The sequence below is a fragment of the Lissotriton vulgaris genome, chromosome 7, assembly GCF_964263255.1.
Source record: "Lissotriton vulgaris chromosome 7, aLisVul1.2, whole genome shotgun sequence".
Classification (NCBI taxonomy): Eukaryota; Metazoa; Chordata; class Amphibia; order Caudata; family Salamandridae; genus Lissotriton; species Lissotriton vulgaris.
In genome coordinates, this window is record NC_141695.1 from 1,334,480,440 (window position 1) to 1,334,506,130 (window position 25,691).

Here is a 25,691-nt window from a genome sequence, read left to right on the forward strand (position 1 = left end):
ATATGCCGCAAAGCTTTCAGCCAATGCCTTTGGGTCTGAATTCTGTGTTTTTAAAAGTCTGAGTCATAGTTATAACGGCCCTTCAAATGGTAGTAAGTTCTCTGCCTCCCCATCTCTCAAGGCACACTTAATTTGCAGCCCTTTTTTTGCTCTGCCGTTTTGTTACCACCCCAGTGTCTGGGGTCTTTGCACACTTGGTCTTGTGAAGTAAAAGTAATACAGTAAGGACAATTCTCATGAAAATAGAGGCGGTTGTAGGATTTTGGGGCCCTGGGCAGAAAGGGAAAGTGCGAGACCCTTCTAATTTGAATAGACTTGACCCATTCCCTCCATCTCAGCCACTTTCAAGCACCTCTCAACAGCTCATCAAGGGCTGAAGATGTGAGGGATGCTTATCTCCATACTGCCAAGGAGCTAACAACAGCAGGGCAATAGACATCCCATTGTGCCTCTGCATGGGTTGGGGGTGGAGGCCTAATTGCTGGACAAACCTGAGTTTGAAACTGTGAATGGGGACCCGCTCCCGCCCCTTGCCTCACCAAAGCAGTGAGGCCAGGGGAGGGGGCTTCCTAAGGTTGTGCACTTGCAAGGTGTCACCTTTCATGCAGTGGTCTGACTGTCGCACTGGTGCGGGGCCCACGTTGGAGGGCTGTCTACGGGGCATTGGGCAGCTGCCCACACTGCCCATGCCTAGCTCCGGCCATGCCTGAAAAGCTCAAAGCCCGGCGACACGGAGGAGGGGGTGGGAGCTGTTCAGCCCTCAGCGCCTCACCCTCCTCCTCTGCACCCCAGCACCCCCTCCTTCTCCCTGGGCTAAGCCAATGGGAGGCGTGGGTCTTGCAATCCACCCTCCTCCTCCCGTTGGGAGAGGCCCCCCGCCCCTCTCGTCCCCCCTCCTACGCTCACCCTGTAAACACTGCTCAGGGATCCAAGTCCTAGGCATGTCAATGGGCACCAGTGGCATCCAGGGGTGGGTGGCAGCGGAGCCCATGGCATCGGCGGCATCGGCGGGCTCAGTGCCCCGGCCGGGCACCGACCTGTCCGAGGAGCTCACCTGCTCCATCTGCCTGGAGCTCTTCAGAGAGCCGGTGATCCTGGGCTGCGGGCACAACTTCTGCCGCGCGTGCATTGACCGGGTCTGGGACCACCCCAGCGCCCTCATCTCCTGCCCCAAGTGCCGCGAGGTGTTCCCGGAGCGCCGCTGCACCCCCAACAGGGTGCTGAGCCACCTGCTGGAGCGCAGCCTGCTGGGGGACGTCCGGGGGCCCGAGGGCGGGGCAAGGGACCGCTGCCCCGAGCACAGCGAGACCCTGCGCCTCTTCTGCCGGGACGACGGGCGCCTGGCCTGCCTGGTGTGCCGGGACGCCGCCCAGCACCAGGGGCACCGCTTTATGCCCATCCAGGAGGCGGTGAGCGCCTACAAGGTAGGAGAGCTCAGTGGGTTTTTACAATACCCCTGCCAAGCAGATGCGCCAAGCTAGCAAGGCACTCGTAGTGTACAGTAAGATGGGTAGCTCAGTGGGTAGCTGCATCTGCTGCTGAGATCTGTCAGATACCTATACTTCATAGGTCCCAATCAAAATAAAAGTTAATGGAGTAAATGCGCGCACCTTCTGCGGAGAGATCTGTATGCAGCACATAGGTGACATGTGTGATATCAAGTTTAATATATTGAGGGCTTATCACACCTGCTGCATATAAATGCACATAACCTGAAAGTATGCACCTCTTTAGCTCAGAAGGTTGATGCGTCCGTTGCGGGCATTTATTCGTGTCCCAGCAAAATTGCTCTGGATGTTTAGTGCAAACACACGTGCATCCAGCAGACCGTATCTTAGAATCCAGATGGTGCAACTCAGTGGGTTCATGCACCTGCTGCTGACATTAAAGAGCAGCGTTCAGGTGCGCGGTTTTTGTTAGCGAGACACCCTATTGGGCGAGTGCAGCTGCTGAAGTCTGTGTGCAAACTGCGGCCTCGGGATCTGATCCCAGCGAATTGTCTCAGTGAGCAAGCTGCTTGGATCCTGTGGTCTGTCTGCAACATGCATGTCACATAACATGAGCTCAGTCTATCTGTACGCCTGCTGCGAGAGTGGTGCCCCAGCGTAGAGCCGGGCGCAGCTGGAGTGAAGGAAGGGGCGCTTTAAGAGGCGGAGGCGGGGCGAGGCAGTGTGGAGGAACACACAGCAGGGAGAAGGAGGAAGCTGAGAGGGGAAGTGAGGGGAGGGTGTTGGGAGGGAGGGGAGGGGGGGGCGAGGGAGGTGAAGGAGGGGGTGGTTGGCCGAGCACGCGGTGGGGGTGGAAGGGGTGGCGCAGTGGCGCTGTGGCGGTGGAAGGAAGAGAGGCAGGGAGCAGAGGCGGGGAGAGCAGAGGATGAAGGGAATAAGCCCAGGAGTGAAGGAAAGGGGTTACACGAGAAGTGAAAAGTCTATGAAAACGACTGAATGTCAAATGTGATGTTTGAAGAGAGTGAGCTAGAATGGATTCAATCAATCAATCAAAGACATTTGTAGAGCGCACTACTTACCCGGAGGGTCTCAAGGCGTTAGGGGGGGGGGGGGGGGGGGGGGAGGGGTGCTGCTACTGCTCGAACAGCCAGGTCTTGAGCTTCTTCCTGAAGGAGAGGTGGTCTTGGGTCAGGCGCAGGTCGGGAGGGAGGGAGTTCCAGGTCTTGGCGGCCAGGTAGGAGAAGGACCTTCCTCCTGTTGTCGCTCTTCGGATGCGGGGGACGGCGGCGAGGGCGTGGTTGGTCGATCGGAGGTGGCGTTTGGGAGCGTAGAAGTTGAGGCGGTTGTTGAGGTAGCTCGGGCCTTGGTCGTGTAGGGCTTTGTGTGCGTGGGTGAGGAGACGGAAGGTGATTCTCTTGTTGACCGGGAGCCAGTGCAGGTCTCTCAGATGTCCGGAGATGTGGCTGCGTCGGGGGATGTCGAGGATGAGTCTGGCTGAGGCGTTCTGGATCCGCTGGAGTCTCTTCTGGAGCTTGGCGGTGGTTCCGGCGTAGAGGGCGTTGCCGTAGTCCAGTCAGCTGGTGACGAGGGCCTGGGTGACCGTCTTCCTGGTCTCGGTGGGGATCCACCGGAAGATCTTCCGTAGCATGCGCAGGATGTTAAAACAGGACGCAGAGACGGCGTTGACTTGTCTGGTCATGGAGAGGGAGGAGTCCAGGATGAAGCCCAGGTTGCATGCGTGGTCTGTCGGTTTGGGTGCGGTGCCCAGGGCGGGGGGCCACCAGGAGTCGTCCCAGGTGGAGGGCGAGGAGCCCAGGATGAGGACTTCCGTCTTGTCTGAGTTCAGTTTCAGGCAGCTGTTCTTCATCTATTCGGCTACCTCTTTCATCCCTTCGTGAAGGTTGGCTCTGGCGGCGGCGGGGTCGTTGGTCAGGGAGAGGATCAGCTGGGTGTCGTCAGCGTAGGAGATGATGTTGCGGTTGTATTGGCGTGCGATGGCCGCGAGGGGGCTCATGTAGACGTTGAAGAGGGTGGGGCTCAGCGAGGATCCTTGAGGGCCGCCGCAGATGACTTCGGTGGCCTCTGACTTGTATGGTGGTAGACGGACTCTCTGTGTTCTTCCGTCGAGGAAGGAGATGATCCATTCCAGTGCCTTCTCCTGGATTCCGACGTTGCTGAGGCGCTGCACTAGGGTGCGGTGGCAGACAGTGTCGAATGCCGCGGAGAGGTCTAGGAGGATGAGGGCCGCTGTTTCTCCGTTGTCCATCAGAGCTCGGATGTCATCGGTGGCAGCGATGAGGGCGGTCTCGGTGCTGTGGTTGGCTTGGAAGCCAGACTGTGAGGAGTCGAGGGATCCATTTGTCTCGAGGAAGGCGGCCAGCTGTGTTTTGACGGTCTTCTCGATGACTTTGGCTGGAAACGGGAGGAGCGAGATGGGGCGGTAATTCTTGAGTTCGGTGGGGTCCGCTGTAGGTTTCTTGAGTAGGGCGCTGAGTTCGGCGTGACAGCGTCGGCCTTGTTGAAGACGTGGTGAGGGCAGGGGTTGGTTGGAGATCCGGAGTGGATGGAGTTCATCATGCGGACGGTGTCTTCGGTGCTGATCGGAGTCCAGGCGCGGAGGGTGGTGGTGGGGGGCGGTGGTTCGGTCGTGGCGTGCGTCAGTTGAGTGCTGAAGCTGTTGTGTATGTCCGCGATCTTGTTGTGGAAGTAGGAGGCGAGGGAGTTGCAGAGGTCTTGCGATGGGGTGATGTCGTTGTTTCCGGCGTTGGGGTTGGAGAGCTCTTTCACGATGTTGAAGAGTTCCTTGCAGTTGTGTGCGTTGTTGTCTAGCCGGTCCTTGAATGCAGTTTTCTTGGTGGCGCGGATCAGTTGGTGGTGCTTACGGGTGGCAAGCTTGAGGGTGGTCATGTTGTCTGGTGTTGGTTCCCTTCTCCAGGCTTTCTCGAGGGCTCGGCAGTTCTTCTTGGAGCTCTTGAGTTCGTCGGTGAACCATGGGGGCTTCTTGCTGCCGGGTCTGCTGGGCGGGGTCCTCAGTGGGGCGAGTTCGTCCGCGCAGTTGCTGATCCACTTCGTGAGGTTGTCGGCGGCCTGGCTGGGGTTCGCTGAGCTGGCGGGAGGGTGCTGGCTCAGGGAAGCGGCGAGCTGGTCGGCTGTGATCTTGTTCCAGCTTCTTCGAGCAACCTGTTGCTGGTGGTGGTGGATCGTCGTTCTTTTGAAGGTGAAGTGGACACAGCTTTGGTCCGTCCAGTGGAGTCCGGTGGCGTGGCTGAAGGCGATGTCTTTGCTGGATGAGAAGAGGGTGTCGAGTGTGTGTCCGGCGAGGTGGGTGGGGGTGGACACCAGCTGCTTGAGACCGAGGTTGGCGAGGTTGTCGAGCAGGGTGATGATGTTGCGGTCGTTGTTGTTCTCCAGGTGGAAGTTGATGTCCCCCAGGAGGATGTAGTCAGCGGAGGGGAGGGCATGCGGGCTGATGAAGTCGGCGATTGCCGAAGCCTCCCCTTCCCCTGACAGCAACAGACCTGGGTGTCTCCTCTGAGGCCTGCTTCCGGGTTCTACGGCAGAACATTGTTAGAAAATAGGACAGAATTGTCATGCATATGATAATTAGGATACAATATTTTTGCCACACGGTATTTAGGCCAGGGTATTCACATGCCATGCCTCCTGGTGCCCGCTCTGGTACATCGGAGGGTGAAGGCTCGTGTGGTCCAGAACGCCGCCGCAAGACTGGTCCTCAACCTGCCAAAACACTGCCACATCTCCCAGCCCCTGCGCACACTCCACTGGCTCCCCGTCGAGGCGAGAATCACCTTTAAGATGCTCACCCACGCACACAAGGCCCTCCACGGCACCGGACCAGCATACCTGAACAGCCGACTCAAATTCCACGCACCCCAAAGGACCCTACGATCAGCCCAGCTTTCCTACGCCGTGGTCCCCCGCACCAGAAAGACCAGATCGGGAGGCCGCTCCTTCTCCTTCCTCGCGGCCAAAGCATGGAACGCCCTTCCGCTCCACCCCAGACAGACAACATCGCTCCCCATCTTCGCAAGAAACCTCAAAACCTGGCTCTTCGACAGACCCCCTCCTTGATGGAATGGAACCTGCACCCCCCCCCCCCCCCACCCCTAGCGCCTTGAGACCCTTACGGGTGAGTAGTCGCGCTTTACCAAACTCCTGATTGATTGATTGTGGTTAACAAGAGAGGCGCTTTCACCACCGAACCATGGGCGTCCGCAGGGGGGCAACAGGGGGCGCTTGCCCCCCCCTGGATCCAGGCCCGGTTCTAGAGGATGGGCCCACATACCTGGGCCGACTTTCCTGCTGGGGCGACACCTGAAAGGCTGCTACAGTACAGCCCGAGTGTGAGTCCCAGCAGGTCACAGAGGCAGCCGTTCCATTGTCATGGGCAGTATGACAATGGGCCGGCAGAGGAGACACAGCATGAAGCATCTCCCCCCATCCCAGGCCTCAGGAGATGACGTTGAGTTCTTGGGTAGCTGCTGATGCTTTCAAGCAGCACAATTAGCAGGGGCCGTGAGCTTTAGTCCCTCACAGCAAAACACAACAATCAGATACAAAGCTAAGGGGCGTGGGTGGGGGCGTCGTTTGGGGAGCGGGGTTAGTGCCAACATTCTTAGTTTAAAAACTGTGAAGTGACAGACTGGATTGAAATTGAAAGTTTCATTGTTATGAATTTGTGCAATGGGGAGAGTGCTAATACAGCTAAGAGTGGAAATACTCCCGAAAAAACACTAAGGACTGAAATAACTACATTTAAAGAACAATGGGGCATATTATCAAGGGGGTTTATCTCCGCTTTTTTGGCTTTAAAAGCCAAGAAAGCGGAGATAAAATGATCTCCCTATTACCTAGCTGTCCCTAACACCAGTTAGCGACAGCTAGTAGGAGATAGCGACCATCTTGGACCCCGCTTTGCATGTCAGTGATATTTATCACTAATGACATGCAAAGTGGGCGTGCCAAGATGTTAGCGTCTGGAAACAGTCGCTAACATCGCTATCTCCTATTACCAACTTTTGGAGATATTCGCGCTAAGCTCGAATATCTCCAAAAGCTAACACTTGCCCTGAGCAGTTCTTAGCCATGTTATCCAATGGGAGGTGGATAACATGGCTAAGAGCATTAGCTCGGTAATGCATGAATATCGCTGACTTTTCAGCGATATTCATGCTTTGCGGCGATTTTTATCGCATTTGCGTTAAACCTTGGTAATACCAAGGTTTATTTGCGGTAAAAATCACCGCAGCTCAGCGGTAAATTTTTGTCTCTAACCAAGCGATAGCGATAATTATCGCTATTGCTTGGTAATATGCCCCAATATGACTTAAAATGGAAAAAAATGAAAATTCGATTTTGGCAATGTTGTAGTGGAAAAATGTAACTAACCCTCCATGTTGAGGCTAAGGGAGACGTAAGAGCAGAGGAGAGATAAAAGAGAGAGACAGAGCCAAAAATAAAAATAAGAGACGGAGTGGGGAGTAGAGACAAACAGAGAGGGGGAGAGGAAAGAGTGAGAAATAATTGACGAGAGAAGATAGTGAAAGAGACGAGGGGGGGACATTATTATAGATAACCACAACGAGGCAGGGAGACAGAGGGCGACAGACAGAAGGAGACAGACAGAGGGAAGGGGGCAACAGAGGGAAGGGGGCGACATAGGGAGGGAGACAGACAGGGAGACAGATAGAGGGAGATACAGGGTGGGAGACAGACAGAGGTAGAGAGACCGAGAGAGAGGGAAAGAGAGGGAGACAGAGAGAGAGAGAGAGACTGAGAGAGGGAGACCGAGAGAGAGGGAGACTGAGGGATGGAGACTGAGGGATGGAGACTGAGGGACGGAGACTGAGGGAGGGAGACTGTGGGATGGAGACAGAGACAGATAGAGGGAGACAGAGAGAAAGGGAGACAGATAGGGCGGGGGACAGATAGGGCTGGGGACAGAGGGAGAGAGACAGAGCGCAACAGAGGGAGGGGGACGATAGAGGGAGGGAGACAGACTGGGAGAGAGACAGACAGAGGGAGGGAGACAGAGAGAGAGGGAAACACAGAGAGAGGAAGATAGAACGAGGGAGACAGAGAGAGGGTGACAGAGGGAGGGAGATAGAGGGAGGGAGACTGAGGGAGGGAGACAGAGGGAGTGAGACAGGGAGGGAGGGACACACAAGGGAGACAGAGGGAGGAAGAGGGAGACAGAGGGAGGGAGACAGAAGGAGGGAGATAAGGGAGGGAGACTGAGGGAGGGAGACAGATAGGGCAGGGGACAGATAGGGCGGGGGACAGAGGGAGAGAGAGAGAGAGGGGGAGGGAGACAGATGGAGGGAGACAGGGCAACATAAAGAAGAAGGGGGCGACAGAGGGAGGGACACAGACAGGGAGACAGATAAAGGGAGACAGTCAGAGACAAACAGAGGAAGGGAGACAGACAGAGGGAGGGAGACAGACAGAGAAAGAGGGAAACAAAGAGAGAGGAAGACAGAGGGAGGGAGACAGAGGGAGGCAGAGGGAGACCTAGAGAGAGAGAGACATAGAGAGAGGGAGACATAGAGAGAGGGCAATAGAGAGGGAGGGAGACAGAGAGGGAGGGAGACAGAGAGGGAGGGAGACAGAGAGGGAGGGAGACAGAGGGAGGGAGACAGAGGGAGGGAGATAGAGGGAGGCTGGGGGAGGGAGGCAGAGGAAGGGAGGCAGAGGGAGGGATACAGACAGAGGAAGGGAGACAGAGGGCGACAGACAGAGGGCGGGAGACAGAGAGAGGGAGACAGACAGAGGGAGGGAGACAGAGGGAGGGAGACAGAGAGAGGGAGGCAGAGGGAGGGAGACAGAGTGAGGGAGACAGAGAGAGAGACAGGGAGACAAAGGGAGGGAGACAGAGGGCGACAGACAGACAGAGGGCGACAGACAGACAGAGGGGAGACAGATAGGGCGGGCACAGATAGGGCTGGGGACAGAGGGAGAGAGACAGAGAGCAACAGAGGAAGGGGACGATAGAGGGAGGGAGACAGACCGGGAGAGAGACAGACAGAGGGAGGGAGACAGACAGAGGGAGGGAGACAGAGAGAGGGAAACACAGAGCGATGAAGACAGAACGAGGGAGACAGAGAGAGGGAAACAGAGGGAGGGAGATAGAGGGAGGGAGACAGAGGGAGGGAGACAGAGGGAGTGAGACAGGGAGGGAGGGACACACAAGGGAGACAGAGGGAGGGAGGCAGAGGGAGGGAGACAGAAGGAGGGAGACTGAGGGAGGGAGACAGAGAGAGGGAGACAGATAGGGCAGGGGACAGATAGGGCGGGGGACAGAGGGAGAGAGAGAGAGAGGGGGGGGGAGGGAGACAGATGGAGGGAGACAGGGCAACATAAAGAAGAAGGGGGCGACAGAGGGAGGGACACAGACAGGGAGAGACAAACAGAGGAAGGGAGACAGACAGAGGGAGGGAGACAGACAGCGAGAGAGGGAAACAAAGAGAGAGGAAGACAGAGGGAGGGAGCCAGAGGGAGGCAGAGGGAGACCTAGAGAGAGGGAGACATAGAGAGAGGGAGACATAGAGATAGGGAGATAGAGAGGGAGGGAGACAGAGAGGGAGGGAGACAGAGGGAGGGAGACAGAGGGAGGGAGATAGAGGGAGGCAGGGGGAGGGAGGCAGAGGAAGGGAGGCAGAGGGAGGGATACAGACAGAGGAAGGGAGACAGAGGGCGACAGACAGAGGGCGACAGACAGAGGGCGGGAGACAGAGAGAGGGAGACAGACAGAGGGAGGGATACAGAGGGAGGGAGACAGAGAGAGGGAGGCAGAGGGAGGGAGACAAGGAGAGAGACAGAGGGAGGGAGACAGAGGGTGACAGACAGACAGAGGGCGACAGACAGACAGAGGGTGACAGACAGAGGGCGTGAGACAAAGGGAGTGAGTCAAAGGGAGTGAGACTGTGAAACAGAGAGAGGGAGGGAGACAGAGGGAGGGAGACAGAGGGAGTGAGACAGACAGATGGAGGGTGACAGACAGAGGTAGGGCAACAGACAGACAGAGGGAGGGCGACAGACAGAGGGAGGGAGACAGACAGAGGGAGGGAGACAGACAGACAGAAGGAGGGAGAGAGAGGGAGGGAGAGAAAGGGAGGGATAGAGAGGGATGGAAAGGGAGGGGTAGAGAGGGAGGGATAGAGAGGGAGGGAGGGAGAGAGAGGGAGGGAGAAATCGGGAGGGAGAAAGACGGAGGGAGGGAGAGGGAGAGAGAGGGATGGAGAGAGGGAGAGAGACAGAGGGATAGAGAGGGAGAGGGAGAGAGAGGGAGGGAGACAGAGAGAGGGATGGAGTGAGAGTTAGAGGGAGAGAGGGAGAGAGAGAGAGGGAGAGAGAGAGGGAGGGTGAGAGAGATAGACAGAGTGAGTGAGACAGAGGGAGACAGAGAGAGGGAGAGAGACAGAGGGATAGAGAGGGAGAGAGAGGGAGGGAGACAGAGAGAGGGATGGAGTGAGAGGGAGAGGGAGAGAGACAGAGGGAGAGAGAGGGAGGAGAGAGAGAGAGAGGGAGAGAGACAGAGGGAGAGAGGGAGAGAGACAGAGGGATAGCGAGGGAGAGGGAGAGAGAGGGAGGGAGACAGAGAGAGGGATGGAGTGAGAGGGAGAGGGAGAGAGACAGAGGGAGAGAGAGGGAGAGAGAGAGAGGGAGAGAGAGAGGGAGGGTGAGAGAGAGGGAGGGTGAGAGAGATAGACAGAGTGAGTGAGACAGAGGGAGACAGAGAGAGGGAGAGGGAGGGAGAGAGAGAGAGAGATAGAGAGAGGGAGGGAGACAGAGAGAGAGGGAAGGAGACAGAGAGAGGGAGGTAGACAGAGAGACAGACAGAGAGAGAGAGAGAGAAAGAATTGTGTGTATGCCGGGTCTGGTGGCTCAGAAGATGAAGGCATCCGCTGCAGGGACCTGTGTTCAACCTCATGGTCATAGTTTTTTTGTTGCTTTAGCCCCACCCCCTCCCTCCCTGACCCCGCCCCCACCAGTGCAGCCCTCGGCCACAAACCACAAGGTAAATTTGGCCCCTGAGAGAAAGTTTGTGAGTACCCATGCTCTAGAACCGCATCAACCTGATTTAGAATGTTTTTGTTTTTTTCTGGTCATTTTTAGTTTTCCCTCCGTTTTATTACTTGCCAGGTTGTCTGATGTGGCACCTCACAAGATTTTTCTCTTCCCCCTATGGATTTCTTTGCTTATTTAAGCTCTTTGTCTTATTAGATGTTTTTAAATGTATTTAATACTTGTGCTCAATCATGTCGGAGGATGGTGATGAAGTTAAAATGTTGCCCCCCCGGAAACATTTCTGCGGATGCCCATGCACCCACCAGTTCCAGACGTTCACAGTGCCACCACTGACTCCCTCCCATGCCAGCCACTCACCGAGATACCCGCTGCCAGCTTATCGCACTGCACAGCTTTGCGAAGATGCCTCACATTTCAGACCAATGCCAACTTCCTGACCTAGTGCCCTCCTCACACCGCACCGAGCAGTGGCAGCTTCTCCCTGTGCCCTCTTATAATAACCAACGAGGCAGCCCACTACTTAATCAAGGTCAAAGTTCTCACAAATAGCGCTCCTCATGATACTCACTAGAGCAAAGTCCACACACAGCCCCTGGTGCATGTTCCTCACAATACACACCAGTGCCCGTTTCTCACACTGCCCACCAATGCCAGCCTCCCCCTTACCCATTAAAGCAACCTCTTGACATTGGCATCTTTAGAATATGTTTACATTGGTCACAGGTGTAAGCTTCTCATACCTTCCCCAGCCGCGTGTTCCTCACACTGCACACCAGTGCCAGTTTCCCTTCTGCCCACCAGTGTCAGCTTTCTCAGTGCCCACTAATGTTAACCCTTCACAGTACCCACATTGGCCACTAGTGCAGGCTTCTAATGAAGTACATCAGCTAAAACTTTTCACACTCACACTGCTCATGGGTGTCACATTTTGACATTGCACAATGGTGTCGGCTTCTCACATTGCCCACTACAGTAAGCTTCTTAAAGCGAAGACAAATGCCAGATTCAACTACCCACCACAGCAAGCTCCTTCCTTTGCCCACCGATGCCAGCTTTTCACCTTCAACGAAAGCGAGAACGAAGAAAACCACCTAAGCACATCCTCCTAATGAACACTACTTCCTCTGCAGCTGCTTAAGTGAGAAGAGTGAAGTACTCCAAGAATCCTCTCTGGGTGTTACTACCGCCCTGTGCTGGTCCTGGAGGATCCCAAAGAGAAATGGAAATGTTGCCTCGCCCACGAATTACTGTGGCATGCTTCTTGATTAGCGACCTGACCACATCAGGGTAGGTAAATACGTTACACTGGTAGACTCAACTGATGTGGGAGTTCTGGATAAATTGGTCCTGGACCAAAGCAGGGGACCAGATGGGAACTAAAATACCTCAGGGTTTACCCTCGGAATATCCTTTATTAAATGGGTACCCTGGATATGATTAAAAGTTATCTGCTCATGGATATGCTGATGAGTTTCAGTGATTAATCTATCCACTGATTCCCGCCGACATGTTTCGACTGGTGTATCAACGGTCTTTATCAGGGCTTCTTGACTCCCTACCTACGTGCAACATGCATTCCAAGCACATGGATGATGCATAAGGCGCTCATGCCTGTCTATGTGGTTTTGCATACAATGCCCTACTTAGAGCTCTTTCTTGACAACTGGTCCAGAACAGGGGGCACCTCCCCTGTTTTCACACATTGATCAAGGGGTAAGTGCTGGACATCAAGCCTACTGATAGTAATTCAAACTTCTTACAATGCCTATTGGTGTTAGTTTAGCTCGCTGTTCAGCAGTGCTAGTTTTCACACTGTGCGCTAGAGCTAAATACTCGCAGCCCACTAGTGTTAGATCCTCACTCTTCCTACCAAAGCCAGCCCTCCACTTTGTCTACCAGTTCCTGCTTTTTATTGATGTAACCTGTTTGAGTTCCTCAGGCTATATACCAGTGCTTGTTTGTCAAACTGCGCATCAATGCCATCTTCTCACATCAATCACTATTGGCTTCTTTTTTGTTCAAGCATACCAGACAGTGCAGCTCCGTGACTATGAAAGACACATTTTGGGATTACCAAGAGGAAACAGGGGCCTGTAGCCCGCCCATTGCTCACCATTGTTTGATTTTCCTGTCACTCTCATTTGCCTGCTTCTTATTCGTGTCCTGTTGCTCTCTAGTCCCTTGCTTCTTCTCCCCGCACTTTCCTTCGTATTCCTTCCTCCCACCAGTGCCCTCCTTGTCTCTCACCTGTTGCTTTTCCCCTCCATCTCCATCTTCCGTGTTGCTTCTCCACCGCTACACCCTCCTTCCCTCTTGTCTGTTGCTTCTTCTCCCTAACCGCCCTCCATGTTACCTCCAATCCCTGTGTTGCTTTCTCCCACCAGCCCCTCCATATTGCTCCCCCTTATCCACGTCCCCTGCTCCACCCACACCACCTATTTTTTTATTTACTGGCCCCTTGCACTGCTGTACAAGGTGGCTAAAAACCATCGGCAAAGCCAATAAGTTCCACAGGCGAGACTTGTTGGCTTTACCAATGCCTGTTTATTTTTTACTTTACCTCACTTTTATTTTATTTTTAAACTCCTCGTTTCAGCTTTTCACACGGTCAGCCACCTCACACGTTCTACTAGTTTCAGCTTCTCACATGGTGAGCCACCTTACAATTAGTGTTAGCTTCTCCCACGGCCAGTCACCTCAAGCCTGTCGTACCACTCAGCGATGGAGTCACACATGGGTCATATGTACCCACTCGTGCCAGTCTTATACAGCACATCAGTGTCAGCCTCTCAGTCTGCCCTTCAGTGCAAGCTTCTCACACTGCTAACCAGTGCCAGCTTCTCGCTGTGGCCTCTCGTGCCGCCTTCTAATTTTGCCTACAATGGCAATTTCTTGCCACTTTCCTTCATTGCAACCTCTTCATACTGCCCACCACTGGGCCACTTCTCACACTTACCACCAATACAAGCTTCTGACACTGTCTACTAATGCAAGCTCCTTAAGCTGCACACCAGTGCCCATCTGACAAAAAACCCACCAACCTGAGCTCAACTGCCTGCCTACAAGCACCAGTTTCTCACACTGCCCAACCATGAATTTGTTTCACATTCACCAGCAGGGGAGTTTATGCTACTTGTAGCCAGTGGACCATTCTCCTAATGATGACCTTTCACACTGTCCACCAGAGCATGCTACTTGTACTGCTGCCCAATATAGTCAGTTCTTCACACTAGCCACCAGTATCAGTTTTGGCAGTGCACCTCAAGAGCATACTGCCACACTGCCCATAGTGCCAACACTTCACAGTGCCCTCTAGTGCCAGATTTGCATAAGGGCCCATTGTTAGCAGCCGCTTACACTGTCAGCAGTATACGCTTTTCACTTTTCACCACTATCAGCTTTTCACCACCAACAGTAGCCTCCCACACTGCCCACTGGTGCTAGCTTCTCACACTGCCCCACTATACCAGCTTCTCAATCTTGTCAAGCAGTGTAGGTGCCTGTCCATGGGAACTTTACATATTAACCTCCAGTGTAGATCTCTAACATGGCTCAACTATGTAGGCTTCTCATACTGCACTCTAGTTGTGGCTTTTCACAGCACTTGTCATTGCAAGCTTCAAACACTACTCACTAGTACGACCTACACACAGTCCCAACCAGTTTAAGGTCCTTACAGTACCCGCGCTGCAAGCATCTGAACCTGCAGACCAGTGTTAGCTCATTAACGTGAACATATTATATACAGGGTTGGAATGGGCATTAGGGCAATTAGGCAGTGCATGAAGGGCTGATCTGATAGTTCAGTGGTTGGGCTGTTTTTTAGGTCTTACCTAGGCAGCGCGTGCACACTGTGTCTTCGAGACATGCTGTATGTATAATATGGGCTTGAAGCAACGCCCATCTTTTTCATTGGTCCCTCTTACTGTCCTTTTAAATGCCGGCTTTTGCTTGGTGAATATGCTTAGTAATCCTTCCTTTTGGTCTTTTGTATCCTCCCATGAGGATTGCCTGTTACATGTGCTCTAACTCTTCAGGTTATTTAGGATACTTTGAGGGCACTCTTTCTTTGTTGGCCTGCCTCTGCTCTTGTGAAATGTTCTGTGTTGTTTACTTTGTGCATAAAACTTCATGGCCGCTTCATTTGCCATGCTGTCATTCTCCCTGTGCCGTCCCCCCACCTCCTCACCCCTCCCAGAACACTGCGTGCCCGACTCCACCACTAGTTTGAGGTCGTTGATTGCTTCTTCTTTTGTTTAATTTAAATTAAACTACTGCTTCATTTGCTGTGACATCACTTAATCTCCCTGTGCTGTCCCCCCACCCCCTAACCCCTCCCACAACACTGCTTGCCCGCCTCCACCACCCCTCCAAGATTGCTGCTTGTTTTTTTAATTTTGTTTCATATAAATTAAATTAGCAGATTTATATAACACACCTACCCATGAGAGTATCCAGGCACTGTCCAGGGGCACTGGGAGATTAAGTGATTTGCCCAAAATCACAGGATGTTGAGCCGATGCTGAGATTCAAACACAGATCCCCAGCTACCGAGTCGGCAGCTCTGACTGCTGCTTCATATCCTCTGGGGATCTGTGTTAGAGTCTCCCTTAGTTGACATAGCAGTGCCAGTAAAGACGTAGTAGCGGGTGTAAGGAATGACTTGGTTAGATTCCATCAAAGAATATATTTGAAAAAAACCCAAGCAAATATATTCTTTAAATTATTCTGAACAATGTCGCTCCTTGCATTTGCTGCCACGTCTTTGCTGCACTGCTATGTAGGTAAAAAAAAAATGCGTGCATCTTTCTGTATTTCTGTTTTCCACACCCCTTCCGAAAACCTGGCCTCTGCCCGGTTGTGGTATATCTGTGTTTTGCTTACATCTGTCGTCTGAGCCACCCAGATGCTGTTTGCAACATGTCTGATGCCATTTTACTGCATGTGTTGTGGGGAGCAGTTTAGCCCCTTCGATGCTCATGACAAGCTCAGCTCGTCATGAGGCGCGGTGCTCGTGTGCTCATGACGAGCTCAGCTCGTCATGACCACACCCAGTTCTATTATGGCCCAGCACCGCAGAAGAATATCTGCAGCATTGATGAGGTTAAATGTTTTTTCACCCACCCACCCATGCTCCATTGGCTGTTTCCCCACTTTCTACCCCCCAGTGGCAACCTCCTCTCCTGGGGATGCTACTCCATGGACGGCCCTGAAGGCATTTTATGATAAGGGTGGTCGGTCCCCACTGTGCTGCACTCCCAGTGACTGCATGTCTGCAATTTTCGGGGATTGTAGTAACAACCAAGCCAAAAAGACAGCCACAGCAGAAGGAGAAGAACAAAAATACAAAAGATGGAGCAATCTTTGTCCTTCTAATATATAGTCACCACTGCTGAAGTACTAAGCACTAGATTGATTGAATCCCACAACAAGATACATGACTGTGAGTAAACCCAGAACCATGAAATACATATCTAAACAGCTGGGCTGGTATGCAGCTATACTCCCTGTAGTAATGTCTTTTACAAACATTGGGGACTTATAATTACAGTCTAGCAAACGACTTTCAGACAGGACAAGGCCTCTAGCACAACTAGAAGTACTGAAGCATCTGTCGCATGTCAGATGGGCCCGAGGTGTGTCATTCTTTTCCAGCTCCTTTGGCCATGTCCTAACTGTACTGACATCTCAGTGATTCATCAACTCCTCGAAGGGCAACCTTTTTTTAAGAAAAATATGTTTACACACCCTATTCTGCTCAAACCAAAGGAAGGTGCACTTGATAGAATTCAGAACAAGTGACAAATTAGTACTTCATAAATTCTTCTTTTTATTGAATTCTTGTAAAAACACCGGCTCACAGCCAATGCGTTTCGTTCCCCAGTCCCAAGGGAACTTCGTCAGGGCTTTTATAATGTATAGGTTCAGTAACCTGTAGGATAAGTTGTTTCGTGATCACTCATATATGAGTCAATAGGATGTCACAACCAGTTCACGTAATCCTAGGTCAGATAGTGAGCTTCAGGGCAATAAGCAGGTAACTTGAAAATTTTCAAAAGGTCATTAGATTGATGCTGTAAGCTTAATATGTCGGATGAAAAAGGTCCACTGATGAGTGCCAAAAGGGTGAGTACTTTGTTCAGGGGCACCGAGAATAAGATGACCTGTCATACGTATCTTGGACTGGTTATAAAGATTGTCCCAAGCAGGGATGTCACAAGTACTGCTGTGGTAATCTCAATTAATAAGGCGAAGTTCACCAATTGCGATCACCCAATCAAAAATATATGTGAACGTTATGAAGATAACGTGGTCACGGTTCATTAGAGGTTTCACCTTCAGTGTCAGTCAATATCATAACTTATAGAATCGGAAGTCGAGCAGCAAGGTAGTTTGCACGGGCGTCGGGAAAGCCAAACCCACGTCCCCGAGAAGGAGGGCGGGCCTGAGCCACCAGCTTGTGGTTTTCCGCCGACTGCTTAACCAAGTCTTCCAGGTGAGGCCCGAACACTTTGGACCCCACAAAGGGCAAACGAAGAAGGACCGCCTTCTGGGACGAATCAGCCTTCCAGGAATGCATCCAGAGATGACCCCGGGCAGCAATCGAAGCCCCAGAAGCAGCAGCAGCGGCACTCAGATTGTCAAAGGAAATGTCCGATAAATATCAAACCTCCAACTGCATAAGTGCTAAGGGGCTGGAAATCCTTGAGCAGGGACTGGACCATATAATTTGAATAGGACGTCGCCCTGACTGAAAAATTAGAGGCAGCGTAGGAACGCTTCACAGCACCCTCCACCAGCCTATCCATGGTTTCAGAAGGAAGGGCGTCATTAGACAGAACCAAGCCCTGTGAGGAGAGACCAGCCACCAAATTGTCCACTTTGACGGACTGGGAAATTCCGCAGCAAACCCCTCCAAAGGATAGCGCTTGGACAAGAAGTGAGGGAAGGAGGACTTATCAACTTCCTTCCATTCATGATCCAGCACCTTGGGCACAGCGCCATGCAAGGGGAAGGACTCCGGCTGGTGATACGGGGTAAAGAAGTCATCCTCCAAGACCTCAGACGCAGGAGGCGTGAACCCCAAATTATCACGGACATGGAAGAATAAATCAGAGAGCTCTGCACCCTGAACAAAACGCCCACGCACACACTCCTCATCCTCAGTCGAGTCAGGAGCTTCAGGAGGATCAAGAGACCCACGGGGCACCTTGGCAGGAGGGCCAGCCGCCTCCCGTGGCCGGAAGGCATCAGAGACAGCCTCATTAATAAGGAGGCGCAGGGCATCCAAAGTAGGAGCAGCGGAGCCAGAAGCACCCTGTTCCACGACAGTGCGCAAAAAGCAACACAAGGCACCTTCCCACAGAGCAAGAAGAGGAAATGCCACAAGCAAGCGACATACCAAACGACTCTCCACCAACCAGCAAAAGGTTGGGGACCAATGGGCAAAGCCCCTTTTTAAAAGGAACGAAGTCCCGAGACCCCCGACCTCTGGCGCAACTGCAAAAAGTGCAGAAGTCAAAAGGAGAGCTCCGGCCGCCGGAAATCCATAAGGAGGCGGGGAAGTCAGGTGGATGCTCGCCGCCACAACGGGAACAAAGGAGACCCGCGCCCGCTAAAGCATGGTACCAAGGGACAACCAAGAGGCTAACAGCCGCTAAAGCATGCTGCACCACACGCGTGAGTAACAAAAAGCACAGACTGCCGCTAAAGCAGGCCGCGAGAACATGTACCACGCAAAGTATATAAATAAATAACAAGGCAGCTGCTAAAGCAGGCCGCCGGCAAATAAAATAAAAAACAACATAAAAGGGAACAATACACTCACCGAACCTACGTCCTGCTAGGCAACAAGTCTGCGAAGGCAGAAAAAAGGAACAGGAGTGTTGTGACGCACTTCCCTCTATATGCCCATCTGATTGGTGGCGCCATATTGGGGGAAGTGATAAAAAAAGTTCTGCTAGGTATAGGGTTCTGGGGAGCAGACTAGCTGCTCACTGTTAAGGAATGGGACGGTAAGACTGGACGAGGAGGTAATGGTACTCATTTTAGGAGAGGCTGAGTAGACCTGCCACGATTTGACCCTTTAACCATGAGGTCGAACACACACCCCTACAGCGGATGCATTAGTCCACTAAGCCACCAAACCCAGATTTGTCAAATACTTTACAAAACACTTATATAATGTCTCTTCACAAGTTCAAAACTGCCCCTTTTTAGGTCGAGCTGGCATCGGCTGCGCACATGCGCAGTCGAGCTCGCGAGATTTAACGAAATAGAGGTACTTTCACTAGTGAGAGTTAAGCCCCGCCCTCTTTTCCATTGGCTGACGTCACGGTTCATGCTAAACGGTGGCCAACCATTGGAAAAGAGGTCGCCATGACGTACTTCTTTCTCTTTAAGTCCCGTCCTTTTCAGACTGGGTTCCTTGACTTACTGCTGTGGTAAAAGGTTCCTTATCTTCTTTATGGGGCGAAACAGATGGCCCCATAAAGAAGATAAGGAACCTTTTATGTTAGTAGGAAGTCAGTCTGAAAGGGACGGGCTGTGTCATGGCGAGCGCTTGTTGAAGACCGGATGAAGCTATGCTTCTACGTTTCTCTTGCCAACTGCTTTTTGCGTAGTACCTGGATCTGTCCTCTGACTTTGCTGGGGGAGCCAGGGGTCACCTCCAGCACGTTAAGGCAGTTCATCCTGAACCTCTCAGCGTGCTTTTCTTACATTGGGCGGTATCTGAGTCCGCTCCCTTGAAGTGGCGGACTCGGCTAACCGCGCTCCTTTGTTTGCAAGCTACAGGCGCAGTAATGGATTCCGGGAGCAGATTTCCCTCCTTTCCAACTTGCACAAATGCCCACTATCAAAAAACCCTGCGCAATGCTGGTCTTACCTGTACCATCGTTCACTGATTCATGCCCTGCATTTTGTCTTCTCGGCGCCCGTGCCATCTCTACCACTGTGCCCTGGTGCACGGGCTCCCACACAATAATTACATGTGGCCCGATGTGCTGTGTGCCCGGCGCCATCCCCGTGCAATACACTTTGCCTGCTCTGTGCCCCATTTCTGCCTGCTCTGTGGGTTGCTCTATGCGTCCCACTCGCTGCCCTCCCCAAAACACTAGCACTTGCTCTGCTGGTGCCTCATGCACCCTTAGTGCCCCCAGGTGTGTGTTTACCGATGAGAACGCTGTTCATTGGTGATCTGGGTGGGTGTTTGTGGACTGCGTGCAAAATACAGAGGACACGCGTGGTTTCAAAGTAGAAGGGATTGTTGGCCAGTGACACACAACCTGCACACGTGTGTTTACAATTCGAGTGCAGTCCCTTACCCCTGTTTGCAGGCGCAATGGCCATTTAATTGTGGCCCGTAGGTATGGAAACGGATTAAGGGCGACATTACCCCTACGCATGCTTGCGGGTCATGAACAACAGAATATAATTAAAATAATTGTTTTAAAATAAGAATTCACGCAGGACTGGGCAGGTCCCAATAATGAGCATTCCCAATAAGGCCTATTGTATGCCTCGCCTTATCCAGACATGCCCTACAGTGAATTCTTTATTTTACAGGACCTGCGACGGGGAACACGCCTCCAGTTCTTAGGGCTGTGGTTCCCAAACTGTGCGCCGCAGCGCCCCGGTGCGCCGTTAGTAGCAGTCAGGGGCGCCGCGCACAATGTGGGAAAGATACCACAAGGACGTGTGCTGAGGAAGCTTGGAATCATGCTGTTGAGAATGTAGGCTCGTAAAAAAGTGTGCATCTTTTTACACCCTACCTTTCAGCCTGAAAGCTGCAAGTGAAGCTTATTCCAGTCAGAGCAAAAAACAGCGTGGAGTTACAAATGCCTCCTTCATAATCCGGGAACATGGTTTAGCCCAGGAGTCCACTGCCACCAAACGCGCGTACGTGATTCCACGTAGCATTAGCATTCACAGCTATGATTGACTAGCATTATTCCTGCCCGTGTTCTGACGCGCCTATGGGGACCCTCTTCACTGCAAGTTGGTAAGAGGGCTGACAGTGACACTGCTCTCTCATTAACTCCATTTATTTTGACATGTCGAGTTTAAAGGGGAAAAAAACGGTGACTGTTAGACAATGTGCAGTGGTCTGCAGTCTCGCCATACAGGACAGCATCCTTAATGAACAGGGCGGCTCGCAGAACAAATAAGGCAAACAGGTACATATGTATGACATTTCTGGTGCAGTAAAGCTTCCCGGGGAACGAGAGTTATGTGGGGGGATAAACACAGACTCGTGACATTTCCAGTGAAGAGAGAGATTTCAAAAACTGATACAGATACAACTTCACACAGCACTTTAGTTATTTATGCTGGTTGTTGTTCTCGTACTTTGTTCATGTGAAGAAACGAGCACTGGATTTCATGAGCCAGAAATTCCAGTGGGCAAACTCGCTGCGGAAATAGGGGGCAGTATTGCAGCCATGATTAATTGCCCAGCCCCAGTCTGATCCTCTGCCAAGGCCGGACAGGAAGCATGTAATAAAACTGAAATAACCGGTCAGTTTCTCATTCTTCACTCTGTGCATTTCTCCATATTCGTGACAATAGGAGACTGTAGTCACCAGCTCCAAAACGAGACTGCTCCTCTGTGTAAATCTTCTTCAGTCAAAGAAAATTATTTTCTATTCCCTCTTCCTTGCTTAAGGAAAGCTAAACTTCAAATCTCTATTTTATATCTCAAAACTCTGTGATGCTTGAAGCTGTTTACTCTGATTAGCTGTGTTGTTCAATACATTATTCAGAGAGATTGTGCTGCCCATGTCAATATATAGTTATTTATCTGTCTTGATGGCATAAAAGATTAACATATTGCATGCACATTCATTTATATTAAAATAGTTGCAAAAAGTAGCAGTTCTCTTGTGGCGGCCTTATACTGCAACACCTTCTTGGTGCAGGTATGGTACAAGAGGCCTCCCAAATTAAATGAGTATCAGTACCTTATCTGGAACTGGTACTACCCTATTTCTTACACTAGCTAGCGCTTCCTTTCTACCTTGGACGAGACATCGCAGCGCTAATATAAGTTCAGCTCAGACTCAGGGCTGGACTGGGAACACAAACCGGCCCTGGCAAAGTACTCGACCGGACCTCTCCACCCTTCCCCTCCTCCACTCCGCTCGGGGGGGGAGGGTTGTAGATGCCGCCGAGCTCTTTGGCCGGGGCGGTTTTCGGCCGATTTTGTTACAGGGCCGATTTTGCAGCCAAAAACGGCCCTATAACAAGAACGGCCCCAGGGGCCCAAAACCGGTCCCCCACCTGTGCGGCGCACCGGGGGATTGCCCGGTGCCCGCTACTGCCAGTATGGCCCTGCTCAGACTGCTGCAAACTGGGCATCGGAGAGGCTGTTAAATCACCCCAGACTGGGCAACATGTGTTTTATTTCTGGGAAGAGGAGTGCAGCAGAGGGATGAGACATACAGGAAACTAAAAGTGACACCAAGACTTTGTCTGAGAAAACTAGGGCAGGCGGCAGGTGGAAGAAGGAATACACTGGGTAAAACAAAGTGTGAAAGAATCAAATGAGGAAGTGAAGCAAAGCAGGAGAAGAACGAAATGGATGAGGGAATCAATAGAACATACTTTTCGCAGGCTTTTTCATAATTGAAAGTTTCACAAAGTGTCATTAACTGACCATAAAACAGATACAGCAGAGGTTGCACCAATGCAAGCTTCCTTTAATGCACAGAACAGGCACACATATAGCTGCTCTTTGGCTCTTTCTTAGCTGTTAATAGTGCATTCTTGGGCTTGCAGTTTGTCTTTTTTACATTCCTTCATCCCAATTCATTTTAGGGAGAAAACTGGAAGTACTTCCGACGTCGGGCTTACATCCCCCCCCCCACCGGTAAAAAAATGGTGGGGAGCCACGGCCAACTGCCAATTCGGTCAAGGGAGCCACAGGTCAAAAAAGTTTGGGAACCACTGTCTTAGGGAATGCTATTTTTTTATTATAAATATTATTTAACTAATGTTGTACCAATACCCCCGCCCGGGCCGCCCCCCTCCCCCGACCCCGTCTCATCTGTAAATATGATTTTCCATTTTATTCTCCGCTATGGGGATTTTGGCGAGTTCCTCTGCCTGTAATCCACACCTTGGGTTACAAGTGGGATTTGTGAACATCTCTTACTGTTAATTTTTTTACTTTTAAACCGTAATCGTAGCAACAGTTATGCGAAGGATATTTTCTTCACAGAAGTTCTTTCTTGGGGTGTTTGTGCGCGTTTCTGAGTGGTAGTACGTGTGCACTCGTGCTTAAACGTAAGAGCTAATATGTATGCAGTAAACTTTATATAGCTTTAGTGTGTGCGTGCTGTCTATATGTTTTTGGGAGGGCTGTGTGCTTGTATAGTTTGCATATGTGTGTGTTTTTAGCATATGTCTGCGCGGTGTGCATGTTGTGTGCGTATTCACTAGACGTGAGCTTCTATTTATCTGCGTTGCCTGCTTTATTTGTGTTTGCGCATACATTTACTATAGTTTCGCAGTTAAACAAGTTTAAGCTATTGGCATTGTAAACGGCTATGACTTGTATTTATATTTTTTAAAACCAAAACCAAAATAAAAGGCATAGCCATTTACAATGCCAATAGCTCAAACTCGCGTAACTGCGAGACCTATTGCATTGTAAATGCTTGTTTAGGTATGTAGTTAGATAATGAGGCGCACTTTTATCGTGGGTGCCTGGGCCTATTTTCTGACCCATTCCGACAATGGTTTTACATCACATAAAAGGGACGATTCTGAAACGACCAGAAACGCCGACTTCTCACTGCTCCTCGCAGTGGCATCTTGTCACTCGGTCGCCCTTTCTAAGATTCTCACACTTCCCACCAGCGCGCGCTTCCCTCACTTTACACCAGTGAAAGCTTTACACCGCCTAAAAGTGCCAGAGCCTCCCAGCACACACAAGAGGGCGCTCTCGCGTGTTCAGCAGTGCAGCGTCTATCTCCACCTTTAAGGCCTGCAGGTCACGCTGGCCACAAGTGCTAGGCGTGTACCCCCTCCTTCTCTGTCCGTTTTTACATTGTGCTCAATGTCATTTCTGGCACTGCCCATCAATGCCAACACTTCAGTGTTCACTAGTGCAAGCCTTCTCACCCTACCGAACAGAGCCAGCTTTGTATAGTTCACAACAGCCTTTCGCAATGGTCAAAATTACGCAACCCACCAGTGCCAGTTACTACCAATCCTGCAAGTGCCAGCTTCACCCTCTTTTCACCAGTGCAAGTTTCTGACACTTCCCACCTATATCGGCTTCTCACACAGTTAACACTGGTATCGCTCAAAGTGCACACACACTTCAAGCCGCTCTGACTACGCACCAGTCCCTTATTCACACACCTCCCATGAATCCCAGAATCTCTCTGGACCCGCCATCCCCAGCTCCCAGCACTTACCCCAGTACAAGTCCCGACACTTCACTCCTACTGGAACCTCACGCGCTGTATAGCCCTAAAAGCGCTACATTCTTACACTGGTCTTTAGCGGTTGCTGCTCACTGTACCCACTAGTGCCAATCTCTTACTCTGCCAATCAGTTCGGGGTGTGTGTACCAACCAGTGTGACGTTTTTGACAGTGACCACTACTGCTAGAGCCCCACACTGAGCACCACTGCACATTGTTCACACTTTCCACATTGTTCACCAGCGCTGAAGCCTCACATCTCCCTCCAGAGCAAGGTTCTGACAGTGACCTCTAGGCCACGTTTTCATGTTGGATAATAGTGTCAATATCACGGTTTGCCTAAAAATGCCAACTTGTTCAGACTGGTAATCGAAGGTGCATACTGGCACGAGTGGCAGCTTCTCGCAATGCCACCTAGTGCCTGCTTCTCATATGCCCCAAAGTTAGCACCTTCCACTGACCCCCAGAAGCAACTTGCCACACTCTGTCAAATGTGCACGATTCTCAAACTGTCTACTAGTTCCATCTCCTCACCTTGTCAAACATGGCAGCTTTTCACACTGCTCACTAGTATAATCTTCTCAGTGTTCACCAGGGTTGATTCCCCACGTTATCCGGTGGTGATACCGCCTCTCACCGCACACGCGCGTCCATACCTAGCACTGCCTACCAGTGCCTGCTTCTTACGATCATCCACCACTAGCCTGCACTTCTCAGAACCAGCCCAGTGCCAACGTCTCACACTGTGTGCACACTTCACACACTCATCACCAGTGCCAGCTTCTTACGATCATCCACCACTAGACTGCACTTCTCAGAACCAGCCCAGTGCCAACGTCTCTCACACTGTGTGCACAATTCACACACTCATAAGTTTAAGTTTAAAATATTTATTGAGCGCAACATACACCTGAACGGTTTCTTGGCGCTAAAGTAGAAGACAGCCCACTGAGCGGGGACAGTCACTGAGACAGGGCTGGAGAATAAACGATAGACTAGGGAAGAGCCTGAGGGAATAAAAAGGTCTTCAAAGCTTTGCGGAAGGCGGAATAATCAGTGAGAGACCTAAGATAAAAAGGGAGAGAATTCCAAAACATGGGGGCAAGAATGGAAAATTTTGAGCCACCCTGTTTTTTTTTCCGGTAACGGGGCACATCTAGGAGGAGTTGGGCCGAGGAACGGAGGTCTCTGCCAGGGACATAAGCCTTGATGGCCGATGATATAAATAGGGGGGCCAGGCCAGTCCTGGCCTGGAACACCATGCAGCCTAGTTTAAACAGGGCACGCTCCCGCACCGGGAGCCAGTGAAGAGTTTTCAGGAGGGGGGAGGAGTGGTGGAATTTAGGGAGACCAAAGGCAAGACGAGCAGCCTGGTTTTGCACTAATTGCAATTTACGGAGGCTGTACTGAGGGATGCCATTATACAGAATGTTCCCGTAGTCCAGGCGGGACAGGACCAGTGCGGACATAATTAGCTTGAGTGCAGGGAAGGAAAAGAAACGGGAAATAGAGCGAATAGTGCGGAGAGTAAGAAAGCAAGAAGAAACCACAGAGCCAATCTGGGAGTGCATAGTGAGTTGATTGTTGAGCTTAATACCAAGAGTCTTAACAGAGGAGACCGGAGTAGGAGGAGAACCAAAAGAGGGGGACCAGAAAAGAGAATTCCAGGGACTGGAACAACCACCCGTCACCACAAGTTCCGTTTTATCGGGATTGAGTTTCAGGTGGTTGAGGTTCATCCAGTCCCTGATGAAAGATAAAGT

The 25,691-nt window shown here is 51.6% G+C and overlaps 1 protein-coding gene across 1 annotated transcript in view; it reads left to right on the plus strand.

Annotated features, from left to right (window-relative positions):
* The first annotated feature begins 952 nt into the window (after positions 1–952).
* Positions 953–25,691, plus strand: part of LOC147703641 (zinc-binding protein A33-like) — a 245,389-nt gene continuing 220,650 nt past the window's right edge. The window contains exon 1 of the mRNA XM_086931978.1: positions 953–1,424. Coding sequence (XP_086788104.1) covers positions 990–1,424 — 435 coding nt within the window. The 5' untranslated portion in view covers positions 953–989. The remainder of the gene's footprint in view (positions 1,425–25,691) is intronic.